Below are 17,212 nucleotides of genomic sequence, written 5' to 3'. Positions count from 1 at the left end.
CTCGGATTAGCGTCCAGGATTAAGGATAACAAAAAGTCCTTTTTCAAATATATTGGGAGGATGAAGAAGGCGCCGGGTAATGTGGGGCCCCTGCAGGATATGCGGGGCAATCTGGTGGTTGCGTCAGAGGATAAAGCGGACCTCTTTAACCAATTCTTCACCTCCGTTTTCTTGTGCAGGGACCGGGACTTCCCTGCTGTGATAGAAGCCGGATGCGAGGGGATCACCTTCAGACCTCAGGTTGGGGAGGACCGGGTTAGAGAGCTTCTGGAGGGGCTGGACACGTTCAAGTCAGCGGGTCCGGATGCTCTCCACCCCAGGGTGCTTAGGGAGCTAGCTGGGGTTATTGCAGGGCCCCTGGCACGGCTCTACGAGCGATCGTGGTGCTTGGGCCAGGTGCCAGACGATTGGAAGGTAGCTAATGTGGTCCCCATCTTCAAAAAAGGGAAAAGGGAGGACCCGGGCAATTATAGGCCCGTCAGTCTTACCTCAATCCTGGGGAAACTCTTTGAGAAGATCATCAAGGAGCACATTTGTGATGGGCCGGCATCAGAAATGATGCTCAGGGGCAATCAGCATGGATTTATTAGGGGGAGATCATGTCAGACCAACCTGATTGCCTTTTATGATCAGGTCACAAAGGCCATGGACGCAGGTGTCGCGGTGGATGTAGTCTTTCTGGACTTCAGCAAGGCCTTTGACACCGTCTCTCACCCCATCCTAATTAATAAACTAGGCGACTGTGGCATAGATGCCTACACAGTCAGATGGATTGCAGATTGGCTGAAGGGTCGCACTCAGAGGGTGGTGGTGGATGGATCATATTCGACTTGGGGGGAGGTGGGTAGTGGAGTCCCTCAGGGCTCGGTCCTGGGCCCTGCGCTGTTCAATGTCTTCATCAGCGATCTTGATGTTGGGGTGGAGAGCAACCTGTTTAAATTCGCTGATGACACCAAAATTTGGGGGGAGGTGAGCACGCTAGCAGGGAGAGAGAGATTGCAGAAGGATCTGGATAGGTTACAGGGGTGGGCAGACAGGAACAGGATGCGTTTCAATACGGACAAGTGCAGGGTGCTGCACTTGGGTAGTAGGAACCAGCAGCACACTTATACGATGGGGAACTCCCTACTTGAGAGCACGGAGGCGGAAAGGGATCTTGGTGTCATTATTGACTCCAAGATGAACATGGGCCGACAATGCGAGGTCATGGTTGGCAGGGCTAACCGGACCTTGTCGTGCATCCACAGGTGCATCTCGAGTAGAGCCAGGGAGGTGATCCTCCCCCTCTATGCGACGCTGGTCAGGCCGCAGCTGGAGTATTGTGTCCAGTTCTGTGCGCCCCATTTCAGGAGGGATGTGGACAACATGGAGAGGGTCCAGAGGAGGGCCACCCGCATGATCCGGGGACAACAGGGCAGACCCTACAGTGAGAGACTGCGGGACCTGAACCTATTCAGCCTCCACAAGAGAAGGCTGAGGGGGGACCTGGTGACCGTGGCTGGATGCCTACCTGGCTGGACTCATTTGAGTCCCGTTTTTGTTTTTAGGGTTTTTTGTTGTTCTCCCGCCCTGGCGGGGGGTCGGGCTAGAAGATCTATTAGGTCCCTTCCGACCCTAAAACTATGAAACTATGAAACTTCCAATAGCAAATCTAACACATGATATATTATTGCATTGAGATTCTTTTGAGGGCAACTGTCATGCTTACAGTAATACAGTAGTGCTCAGTAGGTTATACTTCATTCTTTCATGAAAGAAAATTCATCCTAAAACTGAATATAAACATTAACTTTTGATCAGATTAGTCTCTTTAACATTTCACTGTTGTGTTATTATTTTAACGACTTGTTCTTTCACTTCTGTATCCGGATGATGCAATAAAGAGGCCAATTTTTGAGCATACTGGGTAGAATCCCCAAAGAGCATAGAAAAAATTGAATCTTCATTGTATTGATCCTGGATAGTGGCTCCCCTGGCATTTTTCATGTTCTTGTTCAAATTTGTGACAAACACCAAGGCTCGAAGCAGAACATCTTTGTTTATGAAGTTGTCAAAAAGGGAAAGCAACGATGGTGCCTAGAACATCAAGTACACAATAGTTAGGCTTATTCAATCAATTACATATAAGTATGTGAAGGACTCCTGATATGAAAAACCAATGATTTTTAAAATATAATTATGAAATGAGTTAACTGCAAGTAAATCAACTAAAGCAAAAAAACTTAATAGAAAATGTTGCAGCTATGATGTGTTATGAAATCATGCCGGGCTACACATTTTTCTCTTTAAAAGAAGATTGGTTTGTGTGTTGCAGGCTGACAGACACTTTGTGCTCTGAATCTCCAGAATGTGGTTGGGAATTTTCCTGGCATTTTCCTTTTAAGAGCTGGAGTACTGTATGCATTCTAAACAGCATTTCTTCCACCCAGCACCATGATTTAAAACCCTCATACTTGACAAAATATTTAAGCTGCAGGCTGAATAAAAATACTTTTATGGTATGTTGAAGACTGGAGTACTTGGCTACTCAAATCTTGTTTCAGTTAAAATTAGGCAGATCAAATAGTTTAAAAAAATCTTAAACCTAGGCCAGGTATCATATATTCAATCCATGGCTCTTATTTTGGTTTGACCATAAATACAATCTCTCTCTCTCTGTGTGTGTGTGTGTGTGTGCGTGCGTGCGTGCGTGCGCGCGCTACCACCCCCTTCAAACAAAGAAAGCATAACAGTGGCAGTCCAGTCTTTCCCAATATGCTGGAAGTGTTTGCAGGATCTTGCAAACAGTCCTAGAAATCTCTGTGACAACATTGCCAATTGATGTTAATTTGTGATAACTGAGATAATTAAATTATTTTCACACACGACATCCTTAAGTACTTTAGTCTACATGCATCTTAAAGACTATATAAAAATATCTGCCTACGCTACTAAGCATGCTTGGGATTAATAAAACTGTTTGAAAAGTTAAGCTTGCTTTTCACTTATTTATCCTCTCATCTTGGAAACGAACAGTCAGTTTCGCTTTAATGTTCTTATCTGCTGGCCGTGCAATGGAACGTTTGGGAGAGAAACCCCGAATACAAATATTTATTTGGATGGGTGGGGGTAGAAACATGGTTAGGTAATGGAACCACTTCTACAGAAGCTATTTTTACGTATGTTCCATACTGTCTCATGTTTGACCCAAAAGTGTTCCTTGGGAAAACAAAAAACCCCCACCTTCAATCATGAGTAAAATGATATGGAATTTATCAAGAGTATGCAACCATTTATTGTAATCTGACTTACTGCTTTTTATTTTACTTATAATAAATTGTGGTAGGACACTTGATTAGCTTTGTTTGTGCCTGAGACTCCCACAAATGGGTTTTAAAACTGGAGCGTTGACACTACACAAAGCATGTTGGATACTCTGAACATTTTGAGATGCTAACTTGAGAGTAAAGGGCAGTACTGCTTAAAGCCAACTTGAAGGGATGTTGATTTCATACACTAGCATATCCATGCTAGCTTGTGGCTAGAGGGGCTGACACTTCTGCTCACAGCCAAACCAAACACCAATTTTGAAGGCAAACAGGATTTTTCATCCCAGGTCAGACTGGCAAGGACTGTGGGGGGTTTCTGCTTTCCTCAGCAGCATGGGGCCTGTTCCTTCCTAGGATTATGTTAATAAATAACTTTTCTGCCATTGCAGTGGCGGGGCATAGGCATTGTCCTCCTCTCTCCTGCTTTAACCCATGATAAGTTATAGCTGTTCAGTGATTTTGTGCCTTCTACTTTCATGATTCGACTTGTGATTTTTCTTCAAAAAAAAGAAGCCTTGGGTAAGTTGCTGCCAGCAAATGAAGGAACTGAAGCAGGTCAGGAAAGGAAGAACACCAGAATAATAACTTCCTGCCAGGTTTTGTAATGCTTATTTATATTGGGAGGCTCTTTTCAGCAGCTGGGTTTTGGGGAAAAGGTACATGTGTACATAAGCCAGGGGCAGGCAATTATTTTGGGCAGAGGGCCGCTTACTGAGTTTTGGCAAGCCATCGAGGGCCACACGATAGGCAGCCAGGGGCATATAAATATTAATTTTCTAAATTTTTTAGGGGCCCCTCAGGCTGAATGGAATGGCCTGGTGGGCTGCATTTTGCCCACCCCTAACATAAGCAAATATGGTAATTATTCATTTGCTTCACAATAATGATTTACATCAAGTAATTACTAAGCAGGTTGCTTTTTCATTCATTATTTTCTTTACCTCCCTAAAATACCCCGAAATGTCTATGACTTGTCTGTAGTTTCACTGCATATGAGTCTTAAATTAGACTTGCTGCATTTGTCTGTTACCTTAGTTTTGTGATCTAAGGTTTCATAGTAGCCAGGGTCAGGAAGGACCTGAACAGATCATCTAGCCTGACCCCCTGCCACAGGCAGGAATGAATGCTGGGTTGACAAGACCCCAGACAGGTGATCGTCCAACCTCCTCTTGAATTTGCCTAAGGTCATGTGCCCACTATTGACTTACACCAAGTCTGTATAAAATGACCACTGTCCAGCCATGCTATTTTCTCTAGTTGCATTGTAACAGGGCATAAGCTATTAATACTCAAATTTGAGAGTACAATACTGAGTTAAAAGCAGGATATGAGGGGGAACCTACTCCATTAGTTTGTGTCCCCACTCTGTTTCACAGTAAAGTAAAACTGAAAATGGTTGTTTACTTTTCAGTGAAACAGCTCCTAAAACTACTGAGATTTAGCTGGCACAAAATAGGGAGTGGACACACAAAACAGTTACTTCAGAGCAGTGAACATTCAGCAAGTTCCCCCTTGTCCCCTGCTTTTGGACATGAACAGTTACTGTAGATAAGCTCATTATGTAGTAGGTTCTTCCCTCCCCACTGCCATCTCTTTTAACACTTTCATCTGTCCACAACCAGAAACACTAAGGTCAAGTGTCAGCTCTACTCTGGTACCTAGGAGCTGCACTGGGAAGGGTAACAATGCCAGATGACAACCTTATGAAAGCATCTGTGGAGAGAGATGTACTTGCGTATAAGATCTTTTCTAATTTTCTCAGCTGAAGTGATCTTTTTTTTTTTTAATTTATTAATTTTTTTTAAGAGACAAGGAAAAATGAAACACTGGATACATATGAAGGAATCTGCAGCGCACCCTTTTTGTAGATGGCCATAGGTAGAAAAAACAACTAAGTACATTATCCCTCTACGCAGGTTAATATACCCACTAGGGGTGTACTGATAAAGATTTTTTTGGCTGATGCCGACAGCCAATTATTCACCAGGCATATTGGCCGATACAGATCTGAAAACCGATTTACAGGAATGCAGCTGGGCAGCGTGGAGAGCAGTGCCCTGCAGTTAAGTCTGTGAAGGGGAAGGGGCATGGGGGAGGGGAGGAAGGGGCATGGCAGGGGGCAGATCGAGGTTTTGTCAAATGAGCTTTAGTTCAAGTGCTGCTGCCACAATTTTTAAGTGTAGAGATGCTTCTAACCAGAGCTGAGTAGGGCGGGGGCAGATGCAGGCTGCCTGCTGTGGGGTCAGAGCTCTCAGTCTTGCTGCCTTTGCCCCGGGAGCTGCATGCTCGCCACATGTCTCCTGCCCATCCAGCAGCAGCAGACAACTCACCGCCACCACCACTGCTGGACTGGCAGGGGATGTGCAGCCAGTACGCAGCTCCTGGGGAAAAGGCAACAGGTTGGAGAGCCCTGAGCCAGCATCTGCCTTTGCCTTGTGCATAAATTTTGGGGGAGGGGAAACACATGGCCCCCATGCCTCCCCTGGGGGTGTGCACAGCAGTGGGGAGCTGCCCTCATTCTTCTCTCTCCAGTGCCCCCTGGATGAGCACCTGGGGCTTCATCCCACTCCCCACCCCCATTCGCTGCCTTGGCTGGGCAGTGCCCCCAGCCTCTGCCCCACTCTCCCTCACTGTGGGGGCCTCAATCTGCAACCCCACCTCCACGCCTCTTCGCCTTCAGACTTCCCTGCAAGGTGCTGTTTTCCATGCTGCCTGCCGCATTCCTGGTCATGTGCATGCTGCAGCTGCACACACATGTGGTGTCCAGGGCCCCGCCCAAAAGGCACATTATATTTATTGGTACATTATTGGCTACACTGGCCAAAAAACCCCAATAATGCTAATTTTCTTTTATTGGTGCCGATCTGATATGGCACAGATATATCAGCGCACCTCTAATACACACAAAATGATGCTACTGCTCTGTGTCATCTTGCAGAAAACACTTCATTTTGGGCATCTGGCAGACATGATGTTGACTATGGGCTCACGTGATGCCACATATTTTATGTGATACTTCTGCTATAGAATAATCTGGAGGAGGGTTAGGATACAGACACATGCTTTATTCTATTATTTTTCGTTTTAGCTTCATTAGAGTAAAACTTTTATCATAAAATACTAAGCTGCCCATACTATATGATTTTTGAAGCATAGATTTAAGAGGAGTATCTTCATGAAGTTGTATGTTAAAATATTTCAAACAAATTGCTCAAAATAGTAGAAATCTTACTTGAGAACTGAGAAGATGTCTTGTCATAGCTGGGTTTGCAGATAAGTTCACAAGTACTTTCAGAACTTGAATCTGAAATGAGGAACATAATATTTCACTTATCAAACAGAAGAACTATACTTGACGCCACTTTGTTCTCCTCTTCCATTCCTGTGCCTTTCCTTACTCTAACTATGCTTTGCCAATTCACCACCCGCTACCTTCTCATAGCAACTTATTTCTCCAGTAGTGTCCACAAGGAGAGAGAGAGCTCCCCCCCATTCCCAACACCTCTGTGCTTCTCGCTGTCCTTTAAGACTTCAAGATCTTTGAAATAGATACTTTCTATGTGCTGACACTATACAGAAAAAGACTATTCATCCTTATTTGCAAATAAATAATGCTAAAACAAAGCAAAAATGTTGTAGCAGTAAATTTTGCTCCTGTCGTTTATAATGTCAATTTGTGGCAACTCCACTAGTTACTCATGCACTCTCTCTTTTTATAATGGTAATGTAACAAAGACCAACAGCAGCTAAATTCTCCTCTAAGGGTGTGGTCCCTCATCCACTGACTTAATGTCTAATGCTACTAGCCCAATTAAATTAATCACTCAACTGCTTATTGAACTAACCTTGTAACAAATGTTAGATACATGACTGGGGATGTTTTAATGAATTAATGATTATTACCATATTTTCAATTCTGATAGAAGTAGGTCTGTACTCTCTTTCCTTTCTCAGAGACTAATGTTCATATAACGCCACCTTGTGGCATGGATATGGTACTTCAGGCAAGAATGGGATGAGGGAAAATGCAGATTTGACTTATACAAATCATCCTGATAAATGCACTGGAACTCAAGGAAGAAGGGTGAATAGATTTAGCTGGCATGAATGTACTGAATTTGCCCCTAATGAAAAAAGGAAGTAAGATTCCCAATATTTTTGCTTGTAGTTTGAAAGTATACGTGTTCATTTTGAAAAACAACATTAAGAAAGAAGGTATCCTGTAGAAGTACACAGGTCACTGCAACTAACTATGACAGATCCAGATGAGAGTAAACCACTAGTAGTTAAGGTCTCATATGTACCGCAGAAAGGAAAGTCAAAGGGCAAATTTCTGCTCTCAGCTCTACATGATGGATATTAACTGCAATCTATTCTCTAAATATACTTGGAGCTCCCAGGAGAACCAAATGTATAAAACAGGGGTAGGCAACCCCCTGCACATGTCACAGCATGCCATGTGAAGGCATTTTGCTTGGCACATATGCCTTGAGGCAGATGGTGGGAGAGCCACAAGGGGTCTGATCTTTGTGGCACTGCAATCCTGGCCCCTTTTGCATCATCCGCTGAGGCGCACATGCATCTGTTGCTAACAGTGAGCTGGGCCAGGGCTCTGCAGACCCCAGTGCAGCTCCCACTGCCTGCTGCAAGCAGCCTGGGCTCTATGGCAGGCAGCAGGGGCCTGCCCAGAGCCTGATCTAACTGTGGCAGGCAGCCAGGAGCCTGCAAACAGCTGCACTTGGGTCTGTGGAGCTCCAGCCTGGCTCTCTTCTGGCACCAGGTACATGTGCGCCTCTGGGCAGACAGCGAGGAAGGGGCCAGGGCTGCACTGCCACAAGGATTGGGCCCCTCTTGGCTCCCCCACTGTCCACCCCTACCACACCAACATCTTACAATTGAGGTTGTGAATGTTTTTGGCACTCAGCCCAAAAATGTTGCTGACCCCTAGTATAAGATAAGAACTCCAGAGTTAAAGCTCACTTTGAATCAGAGAGAACCCTTATTCTCAGTACAGTCCCCCAAAGAGATGTATGATTATTGAGGTGTTCTGCACAGGCGCTTCCCTTGCCCAGTGCAGAAGCATCCTGATGGTAATCTAATACTGCCATAGCCCTCCCCTCCTGGCAAACCTGCACAGGACTCCATGGAATTGGGTCACTGTAGGCCACATGTGGGGCAGGTTAAAGTCAGGCTCATTTTTACACCACAGGGGTTAGTTGGGAAGGATAATACAGCTGTAACTGTTAGTGGTATTACTTTGTTCATACTGCACTCCATGCAGAGGAAATCCCTGTACACAGGGTGAGCATAACTTCTGGGGACAGTCAACACCACAAGAACCCCATGTAGCATGTTTTCATTTTTCCTAGAGGCAGTGCAAAGGCACAGTGTTGCTGTGTGGCTAGCTTTGGTCTTTTAGAGATCATAGGATAGTTGTTCTCAACCTCCTTAGAGTCAGGGCACACCTCCACAATTTTTTTTCTGAATGTGGCAGCACCCCAGCTAAGAACCACTGCTGTGCTCAACTAACCTCAGTGGTTCTCAACCACGTGCTGTTGCCACCAGGTAACACTGTGCAGCGTACGCAGTGCACAGCCAGACTGGGAAAGACTGTGGCACATGCACATGCTTCTGCATTAGGGTTCTTTGGCCCTAAAGCAGGTAGGAGAGTTGATTCACACTGCAGCCCTTCTTGGTCTGACCCTGCATGGCATCTCCTGGAAACAGAGGCATGTGGGACAGGTGGAACTGCCTGTATCCATTTCCAGGAAGAGAAGGAAGGAAAAAAGAGGGGCCTGCCTACCAGGAAGGACTGTAGCATAACCTGTCTTTTCTGTCTGCTCTAGGGTTCCTCCTGAATACAGGAGGAGAACATGTGGTCTGCAGCCCTATATGTGGGACGATTTTATCTGGCTGGCTGCTATTGCTACACCACAGTGCCTGCCATTGTACCCCCGTTAAGAACTGCTGTCTTAGAAATTGGAGTACTGCGTCCAGTTCTGGGTGCCGCACTTCAGGAGGGATGTGGACAACATGGAGAGGGTCCAGAGGAGGGCCACCCACATGATCAGGGGTCAGCAGGGCAGGCCTGAGGGGAAGAGGCTAAGGGACCTGAACCTGTTCAGCCTCCACAAGAGAAGGCTGAGGGGGGATCTAGTGGCCATTTACAAGCTAGTCAAGGGGGACCATCAGGGATTGGGAGAGTCCTTGTTCCCCTGAGCACTACCAGGAGTGACAAGAAATAACGGTCACAAGCTGGCAGAGGGTAGATACAGTCTAGATATCAGGAGGCACTACTTCGCTGTCAGGGCAGCTAGGATCTGGAACCAACTTCCAAGAGAAGTGGTGCTGGCTCCTACCCTGGGGGTCTTTAAAAGGAGGCTGGATGAACACCTTGCCGGGGTTGTTTGACCCCAGCATTCTTTCCTGCCCATGGCAGGGGGGCGGACTTGATGATCTGCTCAGGTGCCTTCTGACCCTCCCAACTATGAAACTATGAATTTAGGGCAGAAAAATCTCCTTTTATAGGGAGTTTGGGGGGGGCGGTCAGAAGGAATACCCTGGCCTGGGAATGGTTTTGGGAAGGGATTATGCAGGAAGATGCTTGCAAAGTACTCCTCCCTCTGTGAGTAGTTCCATGCCAGAGGGCAATATGGACTAATAATCTTTAACCCTTTATAATTACTGAATGTCAATATTTTTCAGTTTCTTTTTAAGACAGACCTAAATACTTTAGAAACCAATGATCAAAAAAGAAATTAAATCTAAAACTAGAAAAATAATTTCAGGTAAATTAAATAGCTTGGTGACCGACTTGTTACACTAATGAAAGTACAGTACCTGCGTCCTTTCATTTCCTTCTGAAAGCAAATGAAAAAAATATGGAATTGAACGTGTCATCATAGGATGGTAGTTATTGGTAACAGACATATTTGTTAACAATCTGAGTCCAGCTAGTTGCAGTTCAGAGTCCAAGGGTGATGACTCAATCTCTCTACAGACATGTACAATGTATTCCTTGAAGAAAAGAAAAAAAGGGATCAAATATACGATTTGCTGACCTGCTCAGAAAAAACAACATTTACCATGTCAGTAGTCATAATTAGAACAGCCTGTCAAACCAAATTTCTATTTTGTGATTATTTTCAAGTTCTTAGCAAATTATTTAACATCAATCAGAATAAAAAAAACAAAACTTGAAGCTTTTAATGAAAACGATATCCCACAACATTTCATCTGGTAAATACCAAAACACAGTATTTTGAAAACAAAATTTGTTCCCATCTCCCCTGGCCAAGGGCCAATTGACACCAGCGTGATTCTTGTCCCTTTCACTGTACTACCTTCACTGCTTCCCAACACTAAATAGCATCAGTGAAAACAATAAGATTCATATCAGTTTCATCCAACTTCTGTCAGGGCATCCAAGGTCTTTGACTTCATGGCAGGCTGCCTATCTCCTAGGGCATCTGTCAGTCTAGGCCACTTGTCTCCAACCTTTTTATGGTGAAGATCACTTTTTAGTAGTAAAGGGCACCCCAGGATCTACTGTCCTCCCCGCACCCCTGGACCATGGAGTGTCCCAGACCCAACTGGACCAGGGCCCGATCCCAAATTCTGTGCTGCAGCTGTGCTGAGCTGAGCTGAGCTGTGCCCACCTGGCAGCCAAATGAATGTGGCATTGGGCCCCAGCCTGGCCAGGTCTGGGACTCTCTGCAGTCCAGGGGTGCATTGGGGAAGGGGTGGGGGAGCTCCCATCTCTGGGTGCAGACTAGCAGAGGTCCCAGGGGCCTGTGCCCCCCCGACCTGCACTCCTGCACTCCGCTGCTGCGGGCTGCCTGTTGCGGCTGGAGCACAGGTGGGGGGGCACAGGCCCCTGGGGCCTCCACTGGGCTGCACCCAGTGGCGGGGGCCCTTCCCCCCACACTCCCCTGGACTGTGGAGACTTCCAGACCTGGCTGGGCCAGGGCCCACTACCATGTTTGTCTAGCCACCAGGCAGGCGCAACTCAGTGCAGCCATGGCACAGAAGTCAGATTCCGCCCTGGTCAGGTCTGGGATGCTCTGCAGTCCAGGGGCCCATGGCGGGGGCGGGAAACGATGACGACACGCCGACAACGGGGGACACATGGACAGACACGGGATGGGATGGACACAACTCTTCCAACACTGGGCGCAACCTGGTAGAGGCCCTGGGGATCCATTCCCCTCTCCCTCCTGTGCTCTGGGAGCAGCAGCCACCTCATCTCAAGCACAGTTGTGGGGGGGCATGAGCCCCAGGTCCTCAGCCAGGCTGCACCCAGCAGTGGGAGCCTCCCCACCCACGCAGCCGTGGGCCGCAGAGAGTCTCAGACCTGGCCAGGCCGGGGCCCAATACCATGTTCGTCTGGCTGCTGGGCACGCACAGCTCAGGGCAGGCACAGCACAGAAGTGGGATTGGGCCCCAGCTGGGTCTGGGAAGATGTGGTCATCCAGGGGCATGCAGCAGAGGTTCTGGGGGCCTGTGCCGCCGCCCCCTCCCCGCGCTCGAGATGAGGTGGCTGCTGCTGCAGGCTGCCTGCTGTGCCACCCCCAATGCCCCTGGATGACCAGATCTTCCCAGACCTGGCTAGGCCCCCCAGCCCAACCCAAAGAGGCTCTGGGATCTACCTGTCAATCGGGATCTCAGGTTGGTGACCAGTGGTCCAGGCTATTGAAGTCAGGCAGCCTGGGAAGTCTGCTGGCCCAGGATTCTGGAAACCATAAGGTCCCCAGGTCTGAAGCAGCCTGCCTTAACTCCACAGCTGTCCTCATGTCGGCACTCCCAGAGCCACATACCCTGGACATTTGCTTGACCAGCTTTTTCAGGAAACTTCCATTCAACTTCTTATATAGTAGTATTGGGTGATAAATGGTGTTAGAAATGTTGCTCGTAGGTCAAGCAGGTAGTAAAAATAGGAGTATGTGAGCCACGTAAAGAGCCAGTTATAGTCTTAACCTCAAGTCTGACTGAGATACAGGCCACCGTCAGCTGACAAGTGGCTCTGGAGCTTTTCTTTTAGCAAGCTAATAAAAAAGGTAGGAAAAGAGACCAACAGTGATACTGTTGCAAGGTCTCTAGCACTAATAAAGCACTTTGTTAAAAAGGTTTCTCTGTGCATACATTAACACAGATTATAGATATGAAGGAACAAGTTAGTTTTTGCTTCTAGGTATGCCCTGGTCTTACCAGGCAGGAAGTTGTAGAATCAGTTACAGGTGCTGGCTTCAGTTGCCACCAATGTTTCTGACTACTACTGGTGTGAGCGGGCTAAATTGTTAGAAGAAAAAAATTCATGCCTAGTTTTTATTTCTCTGTTCTTTCTGCTTGGGAGGACCCCTGATTGGAAGCAATTTATCTGAAAAAATCTTTGCTAGCCAAAGGTGCAGCATTCTGGGAATGACTAGAGGCTGTTTTAGATTACTTTTCTATATGTGAAGCATGATTTCATTGTCTCCATGGCAGGGGTAACAAATCTCTGCTTTCTTCATGCCAGCAAAATATATCTGTAAAAATGTGTTGTTTTAGAGTATCTGACAAACCGTATCTCAAAGACCAGTATTTTAAGTCTTCTCCTTCTACCTGCTCTTTTGGTTACCAATTGAATCATGGTGATGGTTCACCATGAATATGGTTAAAAGGGAAATTTTCTTTTGATTTAATGATGCATCTACAACAGTCATAAGGGAAGGATTGAATTGCTTTATTAGTTCTTATACTACCTGGCCTCTTAGGTATACCATTTTGTTTTTTTCAAAAGGTAGGCCATAACAATGCTTTCCTTTTGTGTTGTGAAAGGAAAACATATTTTTTAAGGACATGGTCTAAATGGGATATAGGGAAAGTTTTTCTATGTTTTACTGCTCTACTTTGCCCAAGGATTCAGTCTAGGGGTATGGATGGTGGCGGTGGTTTGAGGGGGGGGACGGGACAGGACACATCAGGAACTGCGTTCTCAAACCCACCTCCAAGAGGTATCACCACAGACTTGCGAAGAGGAGAATTCTTGGACCACTTCCTGAGAGAGTGTAGGCAGATGATCGTCTACCAGTGCAGTATGAGGCTTTTATAAAAAACCTGGGGGATTGTGGTCTGCCAGAGTCCACAGTCATGTGGGTTGGGAACTGGCTAAGGGGCCAAACCCAGAGAGTGTTACTGGACAGGTCTGTATCATCTTGGTGGGAGGTGGCCAGTGGTGTCCTGCAAGATTTCGTTCTTGGCCCCATGCTGTTCAACATCTTTTTCAATGATTTAAATGAGGATGTAGAAAGCATGCTGGCCAAGTTTGTGGATGATATTAAGTTATGGGGAAAACGATAACACTAAGGGATAGGATGCTGATCCAAGTGAACCTGTACAAGCTGGAAAGGTGGGCGGAGTGCAACCAGATGGAGTTCAATAAAGATAAACACAGAGTGCTTCATCTGGGGACAAGTAACCAGCAACATGAATATAGGTTAGGAGGAGATGTCCTGGCCAGCATGATGGCTGAAAGGGGCCTCAGGGTTATGACTGATCACAGGATGAACATGAGCTGCCAGCATGATGCTGTAGTAAACAGAGCTAACAGCATACTGGATGCATTGCGAGCAGTGCTAAGGAAGTGATATTTCCTCTTTACTTGGTGTTGGTGAGGGCCCCGTTGGAGTACTGTGTCCAGTTCTGGACGCAGCACTTCAAAAAAGATGGGGAGAATCTTGAAAGGGTCCAGAGAAGGGCCACAAGAATGATTGAGGGCCTGGAGGACAAACCTTATGAGGAAAGACTAAGGGATCTGGGACTGTTCAGCCTGGGGAAGGGAAGATTGAGGGGGGACTTGGTGGCTGTCTATAAGTATGCAAGGGGTGAATATTGGGAGCTGGGAGAAAAACTGTTCATTAGGGTGCTCCAGGGGAGGACAAGGAGCAATGACCATAAACTGTTAGAGGATGACCAGAATCTGGAATAGGCTTCCCAAGGAGATGGTACAGTCCCCAACCTTGGAAGTGTTCAAGAGAAGAATGGACAGACACCTTGCTGGGATCATTTGATCTCAGCTTATTCCTGCCCAGAGCAGGGGGGGCTGGACTCTATGATCTTTTGAGGTTCCTTCCAACCCACAATTTCTATGATTCTATTAAGCTGATTCCATCATGTTAGCGCATAACACAGGAAGCACAGCTAAGCAAAGCAGTGACAATCTTTATATAAGATGCTATAAAGTGCACAACATAAAAAATATTTTTCCCCCTCTCACTCATCTCTTTAAATTATATTAGCTGCAATTGTTGCAAGTAATATCTAGAACTAAACAATTTTCAGAAAAGTGTTAAGGTAACTTTATCCCTTCAAAATGTTGCCAGCATTTGGAGAAATAGTATTAGGAACACATCTTCCAAATGAATTTTATAAATTGATTTGAGGCTAACGTTAGAACAATAATCTGGATACCATCTTAAAATAGTCTTTCTTCTCCAATACTGATATCAAATTGATTTTTTCCCCTACCCCTCAGAAACACACCTGGAACTAAAAAAATCATTAGGCCCAGATCCTATTCTACCTTTAACACACCTAAATGGCACTTAAGCAACTTTTAGGCATCTAAGGGCATGTCTACACGTGCAATTAATGTGGAACAATAAGCTCCAGCACTTATAGTACCAGTTTATTGCTCCCAAGCATGCTGTTGCAATGTGCACCCAGGACCACAGCACGTTGAGCTGGGTCAGACCAGCCCTGGCTGGCAGGGGCTTCCTGGGGGTCAGCCTGGCAGCATGGGGTTGCTCCAATCCAGCTTAATGTGCTGCAGAGGAGCTGGATGGGGCATGAGGGTGCTCCAGTGCCAGGCTAGCCAGCAGCAGCCCCTGCACTGAAGCACCCTTGTGCCCTTGCCAGCCACATCAGTGTCTACCTGTGCGGTGCTGCAGAGTAAAAAGCCTCCACAGCAGGTTACTATTTGTAGTAGTAACCTGCTGTGGAATTTATTAATTTACTTCAGGCTAATAGCCCTGCACATGTAGATGCAAAGACATTTACTGCAGAGCTAATTACTCAACTCCACAGTAAATATCTCATGTAGACGCACCTTAAGTCCCCAAGTTTGAGACTCAACACTTGAATCCCTCATAAAAACCATTAAATGTGCTTTCATCTCACCTTTAAGTACCTAGGTCACAAAAGAAACAAGTAGAAGAATCAATGCACTTTCTGCCCAGTAGCCTAGTGGTACAGATCATTTTCAGCCTGAGTGGATTTAGAGACACAGTGGGCTGCCTACTGAGAGAATGGGAAAGCTGTGTACCTCCCTAGGTGAAACAGGATCACTCGCCTGAGACAAGACATTTTTGGCTGAGTAGTTATGTAGATTTAGATAACTGGTAAATGGAAAAGGATCTGGACTTTTAGAACTATTAGTGATTTAATACACTTGGCCATTCCTCTTGACCTTATCATCCATCTGAATTTGCTGGTTTGTATATGCCATTGGTTTCCAAACACTCCTGCATCTTCCTCTTTAATAATTATCTTCTATACCATTTTATGTTAAAAGGCAAAAATATATTAACAAGATTAAGTACTTACCTTTAACTCTTCCTGATTTTTAACATTCATACTCAAGTTATTGAGTGCATTCAGTGCTTTTTCTTTAACTTTGGGGATGCTATCTGAGACCATTTTTCCAATAACAGAAAGGCCATCCAAGTTTCGAATTATATCCTAAAAGGCAAAGAGATAAATTAAATGAGATTAGTGTTAATCTAAAAAAGAAATCCTGAAATCTTCTCTAAAAAAAGGGAAAAATGGGGAAAAAATTCCATTTACTATAAATGGGTAAATTAAAGGGAAAAAAGGGACTTCAGGATTTGCTTCTATTTAAGCAAAAAATATTGGCACACTTGTCTACATAGTAGATTAAAATATTCCCTTTGAAATTTTGGTGCCGATTTATAGTAACTGGTGAGATATAATCACCTTATTTTCAGATGTAATTTTTCAGTAGACAAAGTACACACACACATTTTTCTGGAATATATAGTACATAAATCTTGCAAAATTTTCCAGATGAAGAAAGCTTGTAAAATGGAAAAGAATCAGGGTTGAACAACTACTTTTAATTTAGCAGATTAAAATATGTAATTATTTGGACACATTTTGGCTTTACACATGCTACTTTCAATTAAAACAATGACAGCTCTGTTTAGGCCAGAATACAGCCCCATATATGAAAAGAGTAAAACATAGTAAAAAAAAAAATGCTAGCAAAATATTTGCATCTACATCTTATATAAACAGATTAAATATTACAATGAAATAGTACATAGCAAAACAAACTCCCATAACCACAAGTGCTACCCTCAGCAATAACTTCTCTATGGTATCTGGAAGCTTACCATTCCCACCCCTGGTTACTATTGTCACAACCCAAAGTTGTGGGGTTTTTTTGTTTGTGTGTGCTTCGACACCACTAAATTGTGTTCCCGCTAAATTGCAGCTCCTTTGCACGGTGGAGTGTTCTGCTGTAATTGAGAACCCGCGTGCAGGAGAGTATTTCCCGCCAGTTTTGTAGCCTTCTTTGCATGGTGCATTTCTTTTGCATTATAGTGATGTATGATGCAAAGGAGTTCCCGCCATTTGTATTAAGATTTCTGTCACATTATTGGCCAATCTTAATATAGGTATATGTGGCGGCTAGCTATTGGCTTGCTAGCCGTACAAAAGGCTTGGGTGGTTTCCGCCCAAATCGGAGAGAGAGAAAGCACGTGGAGTTCGGGAAAAGAGCGTGAAGATCTCTAAGCGCTGCTGATCTCTTCAAACCCAGCTTTTTCCTTAAGAGGGCAACAGAGGTTTAATTTATCGAACCCACGGAGCTTCAACAACTCCGGGGGACCTATTTACCGAACCCT

The 17,212-nt window shown here is 45.3% G+C and overlaps 1 protein-coding gene across 1 annotated transcript in view; it reads right to left on the bottom strand.

Annotated features, from left to right (window-relative positions):
- Positions 1 to 1,664: 1,664 nt before the first annotated feature.
- The window catches only part of ARMC10 (armadillo repeat containing 10), a 22,763-nt gene continuing 7,215 nt past the window's right edge, over positions 1,665 to 17,212 (bottom strand). The window contains exons 4-7 of the mRNA XM_025194904.1: positions 15,891 to 16,025; positions 10,149 to 10,325; positions 6,541 to 6,612; positions 1,665 to 2,076 (exon numbers count right to left, since the gene is read on the bottom strand). Coding sequence (XP_025050689.1) covers positions 1,819 to 2,076; positions 6,541 to 6,612; positions 10,149 to 10,325; positions 15,891 to 16,025 — 642 coding nt within the window. The 3' untranslated portion in view covers positions 1,665 to 1,818. The remainder of the gene's footprint in view (positions 2,077 to 6,540; positions 6,613 to 10,148; positions 10,326 to 15,890; positions 16,026 to 17,212) is intronic.

The sequence above is a fragment of the Alligator sinensis genome, unplaced genomic scaffold, assembly GCF_000455745.1.
Source record: "Alligator sinensis unplaced genomic scaffold, ASM45574v1 scaffold1493_1, whole genome shotgun sequence".
In the NCBI taxonomy this organism is placed as follows: Eukaryota; Metazoa; Chordata; order Crocodylia; family Alligatoridae; genus Alligator; species Alligator sinensis.
This window is presented reverse-complemented; position numbering and strand designations above follow the sequence as displayed.